Genomic DNA, 12,399 nt, shown 5'->3' with positions numbered 1-12,399 from the left:
TATGAAGGGTCTGAGAGTGTACCCTGCTTGCAAGCTAACAAGTTAATCTGCCACAGTTTCATGTTAGTATAAGGCATGAGTCACCCAGGTCAGAGGTGAAGGATAGGTTATTACTTACAATAATAGCAGTAAGCAAAGTATCAGCAGTTTTGTGTTAGTTCTCTGTAGTAGTCCATTTGTGCTGCTATAACAACAACAACAACAAAAATACCATAGACTAGGTAGCTTCTAAACAACAGAAATTTATTCTCACAGTTCTGGAGGGTGGGAAGTCCTAGATCGTGTTGCTGACGGATTGGGTGTCTGGTGAGCATTCAGTCCTGATTCAGAGATGGCACCTTCTCACTGTATCCTGACATGGTGCAAGGGGCAAATAAGCTTCCTCGGGCCTCTTTTAGAAGAGTTCTAAGGCCATTCATGAAGGCCCTGCCCTCATGATCTATCACCTCCCAAAGACCCAACCTCTTGATACTATCACCTTAGGTGTTAGGATTTCAACATATGAATTTTGGGGGGACACAGACTTTCAGACCATAGCATTCTCCAAGCCTCTGTTTCCAAGGGCGATGCAAAGTAGGCCAGATAACATATGCACATTGAGGGGTTGCATTATAGGAAAGAAACCCTGAGCTAAGGGAACCCGAATCTTTTTTAATGGCTGGTAAGCACACCTGTCCTTGGGTCCAGATCAAAGACGCTATCTTTATCTTCCAAGTCTGTGTGCAAACTTGCCCTTTGTTCTGTAGGGAGAAACTCTCTCTCTGTCAAAGGTGTTCACTATACAAACATCCTTGCGATGAGAGTCTGAAACACTGGGCAGTCAGTGCTTCCTCACAAGAGGTGCAGAAACACAAGAGACTCATGAAGAATAGTCTCCCACCAAGGACTGATGGAAGTTGAGGTTGGACCCTAGGAGCAAGTGTCGATGCTTTGCCTTTTATTTATGTAATTACAGGTGTATAAACCCATCATAAGTTGAATATGTATTTAATACACCTGACCCACTGATCATAGCTTAGCCTAGCCTACCTTAACACATTTCTGCTGGATGCCTATTGTTTTCACACCATTGTAAAGTTGAAAATCCCAAGTCAAACCAGAATAAGTTAGGGACCATCTGTAGTGGCCACTCTGCAGACTGTGAAACCGTAGGTCTGGATCACTTGAGTCAATGTTTCACAAATGGCTGTTCTTGTTAATACCCTTTTAATTTTTGCTGTATCCTTGGACTACATTTTTGTTAACTAATGTTTTTTAAAAAATTTAAAAGTCAACTCATTTTTTACATACATAAATTTCTTTAAAAAGGAAACCTTATATTGCCACTTTAAGTGGAAATTTGGTATCACTAGCCAAAAGAAAAAGTAACCAGAAAAATATATCCAATAAAAACAGAGCAATGTTATTACATTCCAGCAGATATTCTTGCCTGGAGGGGGCTCTGAGCCTACAGTCTCCTTTCTTCATATTAAGAAGGGAGACTAGTGGTAATGGTTGCACAACTTCATAAATTTTCTAAAAAAATTGAATTCTACATTTAAAATGTGCGAATTTTATGCTGAGCAAATTATACCTCAAAAAAAAATAATAACTGTTGAAAGAAAGAAAGGAGAGATTAACATGTGGTAGAGAATTATTGAAGAGAGTTTCTCTTCGATATAATCAGAAGGATTGATGGAGGATTTGGAATACAAAAATGTTCTTATTTATGCTTTCAGTAAGTAATTACTGATCATGTGCCAAGCACTCTTCTGGGTTCTTTAAGGTATAATGGTAAATAAAATAGACATTCTAGTACAGGGAGATGATGATAAATAATAAACATAATACATTGGTAAATTATGTAGTATGTTAGAAGTTGTATAAGTGCTACAGAAAAAACCAACCAACCAGAGCAAGGTAATGGAGATCGAGAGAACAAGAGATCATCCCTTTGGAGAAGATGTTCTTTGAGCAGAGACTTGAAGGAGATGAGGCAGTGAGCCACATGGATGCCTGGGGAAGAGTGTTTCAGGCAGAGGGAACAACCACTGCAAAGGCCATGAGTCGGGAGAATGCCTGGTATTCACGGAATAGTTCAGGGACAGTATTGTTTGAGGGAAAGGAATGAGGCTGTGAGTTGGAGGAGATAAGGTCACAGAGATAGTCATGGGAGATTGGGGAGCAGCAGATTTTGTAGGTCCTTGGAGGCACCTATAAGGAGAAGGATTTTCCTTTTTATTTTGAGGGAAATGGGGAGTCATTGAGGGGTTTTGAGCAGAGGAGAAACAATGTATGCTTGCACAATGACATATAATATCTTGTGAGCTGCTCCACACTTTGTCAAACATTGTCATTATCTCCAGAACCAAAGGCAAAGAAAGAAATTGTGCCATTTAGGGGAATAGTAACCACTTCTAATGCTCAACTGAACCCAGGGCTGACTTTCTTCCCTTCGTTGTGCCTGGTAAATGTTCCACTTTCTTTCCTATCCATCCCTGCTGGAGACATTGCTTGTAGCTAGAATTTTAGGAAAGATATGCATTTATGGGCCTTATGATCTCACTGAATTAGACCTGGGAGCAAAGTTATGTCTTTCTCCATATTGGTAGTGTAGAAATTCTAATCTGGAAATTTAGTTATTTCCTTCTCTAAAAATCTCAGTTTTAGGAGTCAGGCTAGCAGAATGGGTGCTTTCTTTAACATGCATATGGGCTGTTTTATTTTCCTATCCTTTCTGGTCTCTTCTGTGACTGACTGACATGTTTTGTTATCATCAACGGACAGGAGAAATCTGTAAAATCACACTGTTTATGTAACAGTAGAATAGTGTCGTCTGAATCCATCTGCTTCAGAAAGTGGCTGGCAGCTTTTGACATTGTGTATGTTAGGGTGGTGGGACAGAGATGTATTGGAAACTTTAGCCCCTTGAGGCTAGCCTAGGGTTGAATGGAGATAGAGATCTTGCATCTAAATATCGCGTGAAGTCTTCACCATTCTCCCAATCTTTGGTTCTTCAAGGTCATCTCCTTACTTTAGGAATTAATTCCATATGTCAGGGCACATGGTCAGATATTGTTCCTTTACCATGCAAGTTGGCCTGGGATCGAGTGCTTGCATGTTCATTCTCTACTGTGTTTTGTTGTTAAACAAAAGAACAAATGTCCAATATAGTTACTCCAGTTTTTTGTTGTTTGCTTTCCTCTTTCTTCAAGGCCAAGTGCCTTTGCAGGGCTAATTATAGGATGGAGCCCTTGGTTTTACATGCTGCAAGCTTTCAGGCTGTATGAGTTTAGAAGTGGCATGTTTTCCTTGTCTAGGATGGTTTCCAGCTAAGCAATTTGGGAACTTTGGGCATAGGAACTGAATACCTTTTGGAGAGTTTTTTTCCAATTTAAGATGCTTAGAAAAGATTTTCATTCAATTATGAGCAGAATCTTCCTGTATGTTATTAAATGGTCTGTTTTCCTTTTTAAAAATAGTAATATATGGAATTCAGTCTCTTTTCTTAGTAAATTTCTCCTAGAAGAATGTACTTTTTGATGGCATTGTTTGGTTCTAATTTTCTTCTGATCAGACCTACATTTCTACAGCTGCTATGAAAGGGACTTCATAGGGTCTCTCTTTGTAGATAGAGCCTTAGCATCTCTCCCTGGTCTATTTTTTTTCTCAGTGAAGTAACTTATTTCACTTATTACAGTGAGACATTAACCCCAAGGGACATGTTCATACATCTCATGTTGGAACTGCATGGCTGATCTGGGACCAAATCAAGAGCCTAAGCAAACCTGACAAAAGAAAAGTAGGCAACATTTACTTACCTATAGATGGAGTGATGGAGATGATTTACCACCATATGGTGATATAGTGGCTCAGAAACAATGATTTTGAAATCTTATTAGCTTTGCTCCCCAAAGCCCAAGTGCCCAGTGATTGAGGTTCAGTGGGTGGATTCTGTTTCTTTCTCCCCTTCAGACTTTTTCCTGGTTTTTCTGGCAGAAAAGCAGATCTTGACTGATCTCTTTTTTGACTATCCCATAGAGAAGGCAGTTGAAGTTAACACAGTTACAGAGATGGTTTTCTGCGTCACAGCTGTGAACTTAAAACTATTGCGAACATGTTTTTCATTTGTCTCTGAAGATTCAGAAGGCCCTTCAAGATCCTGCAGGGCCTCTAGGCTGTCAGTATGCCTTCTGATGCCTGTGGGCATTAATTTCCTTTATATTGTACTTGTTCAAAAGATTGGATAATTAGTGAATTTTCATTAAGATCGTGTCCAAAATCAGGGAGTTTGGTTTCGAAGCCTAATGAAGACTCAGAGAGCCTCTCGCAGGTGGCCTCCCTGCTGTTCACGTCTTCAGGGATCCGCATCACCCGATGAGTGTTCCCAGGCCTCAAGTCAGGGTTTGCCTTCCTGACGACTTGTCTCATTTCTGCTGTGTTGGCTGTAAGCCTCCTTAGAGGGACTGCCACCCTGGAGAAGAGTTTGAAGACCCTACTTCTGTCAAGGCTAGAACTTCATCAGTCAGTCAATATGATTTGGCTTTGATTTTTTTTAGCTCTGAAGTAGTAAGACTTCCATTGTATTGTGAGTCCTGACCTTTTGGATTTCGTGCAACATCCATCCTGCAGCTTTCCTTCCTAATCCCCAAAGTTTAGGGCAAAAAAAATTTTTTAACCCAATCTCTGAGTCAAGCAGCTGGAAATATTTTTTGCTTCCTTAATTAATTGTAACAAAAGAGCCAACTACTTCTCTTGGCAATGGGGGAACTGGTGAGGGTGGCATTTAATTAATATCTTGGAGTGTATTTTACCAACAGCATTGAAAGAAAAAAGTCAGGTCTTGGAGTTCAATAAAATGCATGCCAATGGATTTGATGTCCACAAAGATTATATCTCATGGGCAATACTTCAACTCATGAATAAAACTCTGTTGGGAGTGGGTCCTTGGTGTTGAATTTTTCTGACTGGCATTAGTGGAAAGTAATGGACATGAGCTGATGCGGATATTAAGACTTTGCCTGCTCACAAAATTCTATGCAATTGTGAGATGCTTGAGGATAGTAAGTTCTAGGCCTTGTGGTCTTGTTCAATTTGTATTCTTAGTATCTAGCAAATGCCTGACATAGTAGGCAGTTCATTATTAACCTATTTGATACCACAATCTTATGTGGTTATTACGTAATTATCCCTGTTTTACAGATGACATAGTTATGCTGTAGTGGGGCCCAGTTTTGAACTGATTCCAGAGCTCTTACTTAACCATGACATTATCTGCCTCAAAAAATAGTTGGGCATCTGAGGAGGAACGGGAAGACATTATTTATTAAAATGGACAGGGCTCTTTCTTTGCTGTTCGATAGCAGAGTCCCCAGATATGCTTCTCCTTGCTTCTGAGTTTTAGTTCACTGAAATTCAGACTCCGGGGCACCCTAATAGGTTGAATGAACTAATCACATATGATAATCTATTTTATTTCCTGGGATACCAGGGTTGCCAAGGCTTATGTGTTTTGTTCTCTTCAATGGAAATAACCAGCCCAGAGATTGGAAAACCTTTTAAAACCTTTTCAACTCTCCCTAACACAGGGCCTGCTGCTTTGCTGACGGGTTATTTGTACAGCGTGAATAAAATTTCATGTGAAATCCATTAAAAAGAGCTCATTTTTTTCTTGTAATAAATATGTTGCTAAACCTGTATCTTCATAGAAGTTGAGCTGCATTTGTATTTATTCTCCTTTCAAAGTACTCAAGTTTACTTCTGTTAACCACTGTCTTTTAATACCACAGATAAGGTTTAGCAACTGTTTTCCTAATATCATCTACCTTCCTCTTTTGTTTTGTTTTGTTTAAATAGCTTTAACTGAAATCAGTTCTACATATCAAACATTTAGTTAATGTAAACTAAAACCTTTTCATATGACTCGGTGTTCTCGTGTTACTTATTTGAGCCGTTTTCACCATTGTTAAGTCTTCACAAGTTGCTTTTGTTTGCCTCTTGAAAGTTCAATATGGATAAACAAACAAAAAAATTCTTTGTGGTAACAGGTGAAGATTATAATAGCTCTGTGTCTGTATATGGAACATGATCACTTTAGCAAAGCCAGATGACCCAGCATGAAGCTGTGGTTGCTCTACTTTTCTTTAGAGGGCAGAGGTAAATGGATCAATGGAGTTGTACTTTGATGGTAGAATCTGATTTGCAAGTTGAAGATGAGTGATAGAAGTCTTGGAAAATAGATGGAAAATAATTTGCTATACTTCCAAAGCTTTACTTAGCCTCTCATCTGTATATGTTGGGATTATTTCAGTTACAAGGGACAGGAAACTCAACTTGAATTGGCTTAAGTAAAAGTCTTCAGGAATAGCTTGATCAAGGGTTAGTTGATGTCACTAGGGCCTGGTTTTCATTTTTTCATCTTGCAGCCAGCTCCTACTCTTGGGCTCCATTCTTCCCGTTTGATGGCAGAATTGCTGCAGAATCTTCTTCCTGTACCTTCTGACAGCCTTGAGATTTATTCTGATTGAGTATATACCTACTCCCCTCAAACCCACCTCTGTGACTAGAAAAATGTGGTGGGCTGATTGGCTCAGACCTGGATTGCACGTTCCACTCTGGTGTTGGAGGTGGAACTGTACCCATACCGTGTGGATTGAGAACAAGGATGGGATGGGTTATCAAATGAATAGCAGGGTTTTGCTGAAATAGAGGGAAGAATGTAAGGTGGCAAACACTACAAGTTTACTATAGTAGATTTGTAGGAAGGAAAATAAGTTACTAGTATTTTTGCTGTTCTTTTTACTTATTGTCATTTACCATGACTGAGTTCACAGATGACAATTTGAATGACTTCGTAGGTTTAATGTAGCCTCCATAATTAATTTTATATTGTTTGGTTATATGGGCTGAGATTATCACCAGCTCCTCCTGGTCCATGGGTAAGTTCTTTATTTATTTTAAATCTAAGAAACTTACTGTTGATATCTCTTGATATATGTTTGTGTTTTGCTTTTAATATCAGTCTTTAATAAAGACATTTAATAAAAACATATTTTGTTTGATTATATCTTTCCCCTTATACATGGCACAGAATGCTGTGTATTTTAGAATTTCAGTATTTGTTGTTAATTGACATATAGTTTCCACACAGCTAACTAATAAATGTGATTGAAGACCTTTCCCCAGCCTGAGCTGGGTTGTCTTTCTAATAGGACTTCAGCTTTAAGACTACTCTTTTCTTGGCTTTGCAGAAATGCTCTGTAGACTCCAGGTTACATTGGGAACTGGTTAGGCTGAGCTCTTCTTACATTTTCTCACCCTATGGTTATTAAGTTACTGGAGGAGAATTGAGTGATGAAGTCATTGTCCTTGCTTGTTCATCACAAGGGCATTATAATCACCACCTTCTCTTTATGGTTCACAGGTGGAGTTTGAGTGGCTGAGACAGTTTTGGTTTCAAGGCAGTCGATACAAAAAGTGCACTGATTGGTGGTGTCAACCCATGGCTGAACTGGAGGGACTGTGGAAGAAGATGGAAGGTGTGGTAAGTACATGAGGTCTGGGACTGTATTTTCTGGGATGCTGTGCTATATAAATCCTCTGCTGCCTAATTTGCATAGGCAAATAAATGTCTATTTAATAATTCCAAATTATCGAGTTAGGTCATTCTTGGCAAGGTAGTGGGAACAGCCCGGATTTTGTCAGTGCAACCTCAGTGCAGTTCAGTAAACATTTATTGAGTATTTTTTACATATCAGGCACTGTGCTAGACAAATGCTGGAAAGTAGCCATGAGAGGAGAAAAATGCCACAGTAATATCTGAAATTCATTTTATATGCACCAGGCGCTAGTCTTAGGGGTTTTCCCTGTATTAACTTTTAAAATTCTTACAACGATGCTAAGAGGTCTTGAAGCTGTTATGAGCCTTAATTTATGGATGTGAAAACTGAGGCGCAGAGAAATTAAGTGCCTCCCCTCAGGTCACTGAATAAGGAGCAGAGCGAGATTGAAACCCGGCAGTCTGGCTCCAGAGCTCACGCTCTTAACCACTGTGATCAAACAGTTTAACAAGGAGAGAGACATGAGTATCACCCGGTATTACATTAGCCAAAATGAAATCCTGTAATGGAGGTTTTAAAACAATCGTAGTCCAGAGGAGGGAGTATTAAATTCAGATCACTGGAGCTGGGACTGTGGTGAAACAGCAGATGTGGCTTTTGGGCACCTAGGTTGGGGAGAAGTGTGACAGGGTAGGACATTTGTGGAGGAACATTAGGAACTGTAAAAGTGAGATCTGAAGTGAGGAAGTGCAGTGTGACTGGAGCAAAAGTGCAGGGGAGGTGATAGGAATGCAGCCAAAGGCAAGTTGAAGCCACTTGGAAGTCTTGAATTTAGCCTTAATTCAAATAATAGTTAAATAGCTTAAATAATAGCAAACCACTTGTGATGCTTGTTAAGTACCAGACACTATTCCAAGTGTTTTCTATATAACTTACTTTACTTTTATGACAACCCCATAAAGTAGGTATTGGTTTTTTCACCATTTTACAAATGAAAAGACTGAAGCACAAAGGGTTTGTGGAACTTCCTCAAGGTCACACAGCTAATCTGTGGGAGAGCTGGGATTTGAACTCACGAAGGCTGGCTCTAGGGTCTTTGCCCTTCACCACCTCGCTGTTCTGCCTCCAAACAGTTGAATTTGGAATGTAGCCGAAAAGTGATAAAAGCCTGCTAAACTCTGGAGATAGTACCACTGCACAGAATTTGAGATGTGCTGGACACAGTGAACTAATCTGCAAAAATGGGTAGCTATTGCTAATTCCTATTCTATTTTGTTTTTTTAAAGCACTTTACTGAGGTATGATTGACATACAAAAAGTGGAACACATTTAATGCATGCAACTTGATGAGTTTGGAGATAAGTATGCACCCATGAAACTGTCACTGCACTCTATGCCATAAACCTATCCATCACCTCCAAGTTTTCTCCCACCTTATTTATTATTATTGTTGTTGTTGTGATATGAACACTTAACATAGGATCTACCCTAATTCGTATTTTATAATAATGAAAATGTCAAGTCACAATCCTGAAGGTCCCGGTTGAAAAGTCTGGGTCAGAATCCAGAAGTCACTGCTTTCCAGACATCTTCTTAAATCTTTAAACCATGCTTTTTTGTGGATATATGTCTGGGGGAGAAATGCCACAATTCTTCTTTTAGTATATTAATAGTATCACAAAAATTGATTCCTCCAAAGACCTGAATCAATGAAAAACTGAGCATTGTAAAACTGAAAAGGAGGTAGTGAAAAGTCTGTGCCTGAATCTCCTTAGTTCTGTTCCTAAACTAAGCCTGTGGGATGTATGTATAAAGGCAGCTTCAGTTTCAGGGAACCTTTTTTTACCCCCAACTGCGTAATTCTGATTTTGTTCATTTACATATGAGTTAGAATCTCTTTACTTGCTGAACCTTGACTCCAAGATGTCAGCTTGACTTTGAAATTGTAATTTGACAACTCTGTGCATTAGAGTTGAAAAACAAATGAGAAAGGAATCCTAACTGATTTTGTAAAAAAAAAAAAAAATTTTTAATTGCTTGTGTTTAAGAGGTTTTTTTTTTCTTTTAAAGTAAAATCTTTCGTATTGCGAGCTTACCAATGATGTCTGTTATGAATTCATTTGAAAGATTTAGTTGAGTTTTATATTTATATATATTTTTTAATTTGGTGGTGGTGGCACATCAGTTAGGGGGAATATCTTCTATTTATTTTATAACTCCTGTATTAAAAATACTAAAACGGAGCAATCCTGGGAACTTTCCAGAGCTAGTTTTCTTGTAGTTGGTGTGGCGTTCCTAAGTGTTCTGAGAGAAATCAGTGGCCTCAGTGTCTTTTCTCAGCTTGCAGTGTCAGTCCTCAGGATGGTCATTATCAGCACCGTGAAGATAAAAGGGCTGGTCCTTCTAAATTAAATTTAAGCGTTACTTCGAGCCCTTTAAAATGACTTTTAACAAATTAATAATAATTTATTTTTGCCATTGGAAAGAGACAAAAGAGAATGCTCATTGGAAAGGTCTACAGTTCTGTGGCCCTGGCGCAGTGCCATCTGGTATTTGTGTACTCAGTGTACTGGGCGCTGGCAGGTTGGATTCTACTTTGTACCAGCCCACCTCCTATTTTTTCAATTGCAAGCAGTAGGGGGCAATGTTGAGCTACCAGTTCGAGGCCCCAAGATGCTGGCCTTTCAGGAAAATGCATACAAATGCACCCTTAACTGTCAAGAATTATCCCTGGTTGCTTCAAGTTAGCTGTAATCTCCAAGATTCCATAACACAGGAAATCAGTTGTGGGTTAACAAATTCAACAGCAATTTAACATAAAAAGTGCAGTGTTTGGTGCACATTTGGATCCTATAGAATTAGACTAATCTAAATGGCATTTCAAAATGTACTCACTTTGCTTCCAGGGAATATATTACTCAAAATTATTATCATTTTAGACAAATGATGCTTTTTTATCTTTATGGGTTTTTTTGAGTTGGAAAATCATGTGTGTGTTGTGGAAAGATTTCTTTAATCAATGCATTTTGTCTGTTCTGTAACATAACATCGATCTCTCTGGGCGAGAAAATAAAATAAAAAACCTCAGGCAATGTGCATTTCTTTTCCCCTTTTGCTTATGAGTAAAGCAACCTTTGACGGCCCTTGTAGCGGGGAAGAGACTTCTGTTGTAATTTCTCTCTGTCTTTGTGCTCTTTTTTTTCACTTTGTGGTTGGAAGGTGCAGTCTCAGGAAGGATATAGAAGAATGGAAAATGAGCTTTGAAATCGCTTTTCTTCCGTTGATGGTAATTGCTTCACATATCATAACCAGTCACATATTTCAAAAAGTTTAGCCAGCTGTCTTTAAAACTCCCCCAGCCTCTACTTCCCACTTGCTGTTCCAGCAAGCACCGTTTTTATCAAACTGTTTATTCTTGCCATTTCTCTCCCGGAGGATAGTTTTACTCTGTGAATGCTCTTGTGATGTAAATGTTAAACCTTATATTTGAATGACATTCTGATAAAATATCACGTTTTCCCTGAATATTACCTCATGAATTTATGAGCCATTAAGCCCAAAGCAACATAACCCTTTCTTCTAACCCAGGAATTTAGCCTGGCCTTTCCCCTCCTCTTTGCTCCCTATTCAAGAACGTATTGTAACACTGTAACACTATTCAAATATTTGTATTTTATTTTATTATTTTTTTAAACCAACCCACTACCCCCCATGCAAGATTATTGTATTACGAGGAGACTCTTCAGGATAAGAGAGAGTTACCATTTGAAAGAAATTGTACAAGCTTTGCTTTCTGGGTAAAGAGAAATATGAAAAGCTGAAATCTCCTGTGAGGGGAGGAAGGCTCGCTGTAGCCAGAGATTCAATGGATAGGCCATTTGTCTCTCAGGGTCTGGTATTGCTCTTTGAAAAACTGACATTTATTTTACCTATAAAAATGTTTTAACGCTATCAAATTCACAGTGATACAGAAAAGAATGCTAGGTGTGAAATCCTCTAAATTGATGACATTTTATTCATTTTCTTTTGACCTTAAAAAAAAAAAAAAAAAGGTCAATTTGGAAGTATTCTAGGATAGTTTCCAGAGTAAACATTTTCAAAAGTACTGATGATTTATATACTGGAGAGAAATTTCTTCATGCTTTTCTGGTTGCTTTTGCTTTTAGAAGAGAAAGTAGATCCTGATCATTTTGAATGTTTCGGATTGCATTTCCGGTCCTGACAGTTCCTTGTGCTGGTATAGCAATGCTTTCACATGGCAGTCGGCCTTGGTATCCTTTATGGACTTCAGTGGGAAGGAGCCAAGACTGGATTATTTTAATGTATCCGTTTTGAAACATGTAAAACACAACATATAATTATGTTAGGTAAGCTATAGGCTACATTTAATTCTACCCATTTATATTAAAATCTGGCACAGGAGAGCAGAGAGATGTGGAAAATTGAGTAGGTGTTTTATTTAATAATGTAACCCTTTCCTTGTTATGCAGGTTTTAAGAGAGAAATGTAAATAGTTTAATTTCAAGATGAGTCATGCCCTTTCTCTGTCATTCTGGCCTACATATAGCACCTGGGAAAGCTCATGCCAGGAGCCTGTCCTTTGCTGTATGGATGAGACCTCCTTAGTGTAGGTTACACAGTTTTAGGGAATGACTGAGCTGAGTAGCAGTTTGTTTTTGGAGAGATTAATGAAGCTATCATCACAGTGCTTTAGATTAAATTCTTTGTAAGTGAATACAGGAACAAGGCTACTTTTTCACACAGTGAAATATATACTCAGTATAATGGTATTTGCTATTGTATTATAGTTCAATTACCTAAGTTCATTTTACACTTTCTTCTAGGACTAAAGATTTTGGGG

The 12,399-nt window shown here is 38.5% G+C and overlaps 1 protein-coding gene across 1 annotated transcript in view; it reads left to right on the top strand.

Annotated features, from left to right (window-relative positions):
- FTO (FTO alpha-ketoglutarate dependent dioxygenase) overlaps positions 1-12,399 on the top strand; it is a 368,578-nt gene that overhangs the window by 164,897 nt on the left and 191,282 nt on the right. The window contains exon 7 of the mRNA XM_063112160.1: positions 7,403-7,522. Coding sequence (XP_062968230.1) covers positions 7,403-7,522 — 120 coding nt within the window. The remainder of the gene's footprint in view (positions 1-7,402; positions 7,523-12,399) is intronic.

Source organism: Cynocephalus volans, chromosome 10, assembly GCF_027409185.1.
Source record: "Cynocephalus volans isolate mCynVol1 chromosome 10, mCynVol1.pri, whole genome shotgun sequence".
NCBI classification, from domain to species: Eukaryota; Metazoa; Chordata; class Mammalia; order Dermoptera; family Cynocephalidae; genus Cynocephalus; species Cynocephalus volans.
Note: the sequence above shows the minus strand (reverse complement) of the source record. Positions and strands in the feature narration are given on the sequence as shown.